Source organism: Oncorhynchus mykiss, chromosome 10 (assembly GCF_057628025.1).
Source record: "Oncorhynchus mykiss isolate SJ-2025 chromosome 10, ASM5762802v1, whole genome shotgun sequence".
Lineage (NCBI taxonomy): Eukaryota > Metazoa > Chordata > Actinopteri > Salmoniformes > Salmonidae > Oncorhynchus > Oncorhynchus mykiss.
Window position 1 is genome coordinate 3,994,001 of NC_143031.1, and position 6,000 is coordinate 4,000,000.

The 6,000-nt window shown below is 46.0% G+C and overlaps 1 protein-coding gene across 1 annotated transcript in view; it reads right to left on the reverse strand.

Annotated features, from left to right (window-relative positions):
- LOC110534825 (neurobeachin) overlaps nucleotides 1-6,000 on the reverse strand; it is a 315,108-nt gene that overhangs the window by 191,107 nt on the left and 118,001 nt on the right. Inside the window, exons 8-9 of the mRNA XM_090188780.1 lie at nucleotides 4,875-4,994; nucleotides 3,845-3,991 (exon numbers count right to left, since the gene is read on the reverse strand). Of these exons, the coding sequence (XP_090044906.1) occupies nucleotides 3,845-3,991; nucleotides 4,875-4,994 (267 nt within the window). The remainder of the gene's footprint in view (nucleotides 1-3,844; nucleotides 3,992-4,874; nucleotides 4,995-6,000) is intronic.

Here is a 6,000-nt window from a genome sequence, read left to right on the forward strand (position 1 = left end):
TGGCTTCTCAAATGACTGCGTCGCCTGGTTCACCAACTACCTCTCAGATAGAGTTCAGTGTGTCAAATCGGAGAGCCTGTTGTCCGGACCTCTGGCAGTCTCTATGGGGGTGCCACAGGATTCAATCCTCCGGCCGACTCTTTTCTCTGTATACATAAATGATGTCGCTCTTGCTGCTCGTGATTCTCTGATCCACCTCTACGCAGATGACATCATTCTGTGTACATGGTGTCGGCCCTTCTTTGTACACTGTGTTAACTAACCTCCAGACGAGCTTCAATGCCATACAACACTCCTTCTGTGGCTTCCAACTGCTTTTAAATGCTAGTAATACTAAATGCATGCTTTTCAACCGTTTGCTGCCCGCACCCTCCCGCCCGACTAGCATCACTACTCTGGCCGGTTCTGACCTAGAATATGTGGACAACTACAAATACCTAGGAATCGCCTTCCTATTTCGCAAAACAAAGCCTCTTTCACACATGTCTCCAAACATACCCTCATAAAACTGACTGTCCTACCAATCCTTGACTTCGGGCGATGTCATTTACATAATAGCCTCCAACACTCTACTCAGCAAACTGGATGCAGTCTATCACAGTGCCATCTGTTTTGTCACCAAAGCCCCATATACTACCCACCACTGCGACCTGAATGCTCTAGTCGGCTGGCCCTCACTACATATCCGTCGCCAAACCCACTGGCTTCAGGTCGTCTATAAGTCTTTGCTAGGTAAAGCCCCACCTTATCTCAGCTCACTGGTCACCATGGCAACACCAACCCGTAGCACACGCTCCAGCAGGTATATTTCACTGGTCACCCCCAAAGCCAACACCTACTTTGGCCGCCTTTCCTTCCAGTTCTCTGCTGCCAATGACTGGAACGAATTGCAAAATTCTCTGAAGCTGGAGACTTATATCTCCCTCTGTAACTTTAAGCATCAACTGTCAGAGCAGCTCACAGATCACTGCACCTGTACACAGCCAATCTGTAAATAGCCCACCCAACTACCTCATCCCCATATTATTACTTACCCTCTTGCTCTTTTGCACCCCAGTATCTCTACTTGCACATCATCATCTGCACATCTATCACTCCAGTGTTAATGCTAAACTGTAATTGTTTCTGCCTCTAGGGCCTATTTATTGCCTTACCTCCCTAATCTTACTACATTTGTACATAGATTTTTCTATGTATTTTTCTTTTCTACTGTATTATTATTGTGTTATTGACTGTACGTTTGTTTATGTGTAACTCTGTGTTGTTGTTTTTGTCGCACTGCTTTGCTTTATCTTGGCCAGGTCGCAGTTGTAAATAAGAACTTGTTCTCAACTGGCCTACCTGGTTAAATAAATTAATTAATTAATTAAACATAGGGAATAGGGCTCTGGTCAACAGTAGTACACTACATAAGGAATAGGGCTCTGGTCAACAGTAGTACACTACATAAGGAATAGGGCTCTGGTCAACAGTAGTACACTACATAGGGAATAGGGCTCTGGTCAACAGTAGTACACTACATAGGGAATAGGGCTCTGGTCAACAGTAATACACTACATAGGGAATAGCACTCTGGTACACTACAAGGACGAAAGGAACGAACCCTAACACTAGCTAGCTACATGTCTTAACAAAAGAGTCCACTCTAATTTTGACAAAGTATTCTCATTTCAAGTTAGTGTACTTTTAGCAAGAGAGCTAACGTTAGCTGGCTGGTTCGCTAACTAACGTTACGTCATGCATTCATTGGTGACCTAGCTAGCTATCTAGCTACATTTCTTAACAAAAGATTCCCATCTTAGTGTGCCGGAGCGCAGAATAACTGATGAATCTTTGAACGCTCAACACCCGTTAAATATGTCCGGTGTCAGTAAACGTCGGCAACAAAGGTGTAATTCAATTGTTGCCAGCAGCACAGTTGCAGTCACCAACACTCTGGATAACATGAAAACAGCCTAACCAGCTCTGCTAGGGGGAGTAAAATGGTCAGAGTGAGGTGTCCTCCTATTATGTGTCTGGAAGTAGCTAGCCAATGTTAGCCAGTTAGCTTGGGTGCTTGACTGTCGTTGTGAGGTCAGAGCTTTTGGAAAAACCCTACTAATTGGCCAGAGCGTCCAGTGTGCAATCTGAACGCGAAACGCTCTGAATTTACGAACGGACAATCTGACAGTACAATTGCAGTCACCAACGCTTTGGATAACATAATAGCCTAACCAGCTCTGCTAGGGTGAGTAATGTTCAGTTAGCTTTTCTCTCTCTCTCAGATCTCGGAATGTAGCTGACAAGTTAGAACAGAACGCACGGATCAACTCTTAAAGAAATGGGTGGGGCTAAGGCTTAAGAGGGTGTGAGCCATGCGAAATGGGTGTGGTCTAAGGCTTAAGAGGGTGTGAACCATGCGGAATGGGTGTGGTCTAAGGCTTAAGAGGGTGTGAACCATGCTGAATGGGTGGGGCTAAGGCTTAAGAGGGTGTGAACCATGCTGAATGGGTGTGGTCTAAGGCTTAAGAGGGTGTGAACCATGCTGAATGGGTGTGGTCTAAGGCTTAAGAGGGTGTGAGCCATGCTGAATGGGTGTGGTCTAAGGCTTAACCTGTTAGAGCTCTAGGGGCGCTATTTCATTTTTGGATAAAAAACGTTCCCGTTTTAAGCGCGATATTTTGTCACGAAAAGATGCTCGACTATGCATATTCTTGACAGTTTTGGAAAGAAAACACTCTGAAGTTTCAGAATCTGCAAAGATTTTGTCTGTAAGTGCCCCAGAACTCATTCTACAGGCGAAACCAAGATGATGCATCACCCAGGAATTAGCAGAATTTCTGAAGCTCTGTTTTCCATTCTCTCCTTATATGGCTGTGATTGTGCAACGAATGAGCCTACACTTTCTGTCATTCGCCCAAGGTCTTAGCAGCATTGTGACGTATTTGTAGGCATATCATTGGAAGATTGACCATAAGAGACTACATTTTCCAAGTGTCCGCCTGGTGTCCTGCGTCGAATTCGGTGCGCAATTGCCAGCTGCTTCTACTTTACCATTTGATTCAGGGGAGAAAGCATGTGTCCAAGAACGATGTATCAATGAAGAGATATGTGAAAAACACCTTGATGATTGATTCTAAACAACGTTTGCCATGTTTTCAGTCGATATTATGGAGTTAATTTGGAAAAACGTTCGCGTTTTGAGGACTGAATTTTCAGATTTTTTTTGGTAGCCAAATGTGATGTATAAAACGGAGCTATTTCTAATACACAAGGAATCTTTTTGGAAAGACTGAGCATCTGCTATCTAACTGAGAGTATCCTCATTGAAAACATCAGAAGTTCTTCAAAGGTAAATTATTTTATTTGAAGGCTTTTATGTTTTTGTTAATGTTGCGTGCTGGATGCTAACGCTAATGCTAACGCTAAATGCTAACGCGAAATGCTAACGCTAGCTAGCTACTTTTACACAAATGATTGTTTTCCTATGGTTGAGAAGCATATTTTGAAAATCTGAGATGACAGTGTTGTTTACAAAAGGCTAAGCTTGAGAGATGGCATATTTATTTCATTTCATTTGCGATTTTCCTGGTTAAATAAATACAAATAAATAGATGGGTGTTTGTTAAATTGTGATTTTAATGAATGGCGACAATTTGGAACGGCAGTTTCCTTTTCCTGTGAGAGAGGAGAGGTTTTTAGACGAGCAGCTGGAAAGGGCGTGGCTCCGTGAGCAACGAGAACCATTTCAAACTACTCAACTCTGCCCACATACTCTGGTGTGTGTGTGTGTGTGTGTGTGTGTGTGTGTGTGTGTGTGTGTGTGTGTGTGTGTGTGTGTGTGTGTAGCATGGTTTAGCCCTACCTTGTACCCGGGACCCAGTTGATGTATGGCGAAGATCTGAGCGGGGTTGAGAGCCTCACTGAACACGTAGATGGCCCCCAGCTGACCACAGAACACCCTGTTAGCATCTGCCGTCTCTGACGAACCTAGAAAACACTTATCATAACTCTGTAGAGAGAGAGAGAGAGGTGGGGAGGGAGAGAGATGGAGGGAGAGAGGTGGGGGGAGAGAGATGGAGGGAGAGAGATGGAGGGAGAGAGGGAGGGAGGGAGAGAGGGAGAGAGGGAGGGAGGGAGAGAGGGAGGGAGGGAGGGAGGGAGGGAGGGAGGGAGGGAGGGAGGGAGGGAGGGAGGGAGGGAGGGAGGGAGGGAGGGAGGGAGTTGAGGGAGGTATTGGTCATTTAGTAATTCCTAATATGCATTCAACAGTAATACATAATAACAGTCTTGGTCATTCAACAGTAATTCATAATTCATAATTCATAACACACACACACACACACACACACACACACACAGGTGTATCATGCTTCTCCCAGGCATCACTAATCAACTCGCTAAGGAAGATCAAACGATCCTTCATCACACGATCCACAGACACCCAACAGAATAAATCCCTGATCACAGAGACACCTGGTAACCTGAAGTTGCAGCAAACTGTACACGTCCACAGGATGAAGAGATGTACAACAACATTCTTTTAATGTCCTGTCATACACCCCCAGATGCTACGTCACAGACACAGGATACGCCACAATAATTCATTTCATGTTAGTAAGACTCTCTTACCCAGAGTGACATGCAGGAGCAATTTGGCTTGTGCCTTGCTCAAAGGGCCCATCGACAGATTCTTCACGTAGTCGGCTCTGGGATTCAAACCAGCAACCGTTTTTTTTTTTTACCACTAGCCCAACGCTCTTAACCACTAGGCTAACCTGCAGCCCCATATCCCCTTTCTCCTGAAGTTTACACTACTACACACAACTCTAAAAGCATTGGATTGAAGGAGGCTCGGGGAGATGGAAAGGGGGGGGGGGGGGGGTATTTCTTACGTCGTTGGTGTTGACGTGCCAGGCCATGTCACCGTAAGAGACCAGCTGACCGTTGACATAGCAACGGATCTCACTGTTCCTCCAGCGATTGTAGATGTGGACGATGCTGATCATGTACCACTGAAACACAGAGAGGGGGGTTAGAGAGGGTTAGAGGGGGTTAGAGAGGGTTAGAGGGGGTTCAAGAGGGTTAGAGAGGGTTAGAGAGGGCTAGAGAGGGTTAGAGAGGGTTAGAAGAGGGTTAGAGAGGGTTAGAGGGGGCTATAGAGGGTTGTAGAGGGTTAGAGGGGGCTAGAGAGGGTTAGAGAGGGTTAGAAGAGGGTTAGAGAGGGTTAGAGGGGGCTAGAGAGGGTTAGAGGGGGCTAGAGAGGGTTAGAGAGGGCTAGAGAGAGTTGAAGAGGGTTAGAGAGGGTTAGAGAGGAGGTTAGAGAGAGTTAGAGAGGGTTAGAAGAGGGTTAGAAGAGGGTTAGGGAGGGTTAGAAGAGGGTTATGATTTAGTTATAGAGGGTTAGAGGGGGTTAGAGGGGGTTAGAGAGGGTTGACGAGGGTTAGAGAGGGTTAGAAGGGGCTAGAGAGGGGTTAGAGAGGGTTCGAGAGGGTTCGAGAGGGTTCGAGAGGGTTCGAGAGGGTTAGAAAGCGTTAGAGGGGGTTAGAGAGGGTTAGCGAGGGTTAGAGGGGGTTAGAATATGGTTAGAAGAGGGTTATAGAGGGTTAGAAGAGGGTTTTGATTTGATTTGGTTATAGAGGGTTAGAGAGGGTTAGAGAGGGGGTGGGTGTGTTAAACCTGCATGCCTGCAAAATGTAAATACACCTCCAAACTGTCACATTACGACTAGGGCTGAGGATACAGGTTACAGGGCTGAGGATACAGGATACAGGGCTGGCGTTACAGGCTACAGGGCTAAGGATACAGGGCTGAGGATACAGGGCTAAGGATACAGGTTTTAGGACTGAGGATACAGGTTACAGGGCTGAGGATACAGGATACAGGGTTGACGTTACAGGCTACAGGGCTAAGGATACAGGTTACAGGGCTGAGGATACAGGGATGAGGATACAGGTTACAGGGCTGAGGATACAGGGCTAAGGATACAGTGCTGAGGATACAGGTTATAGGGTTGAGGAT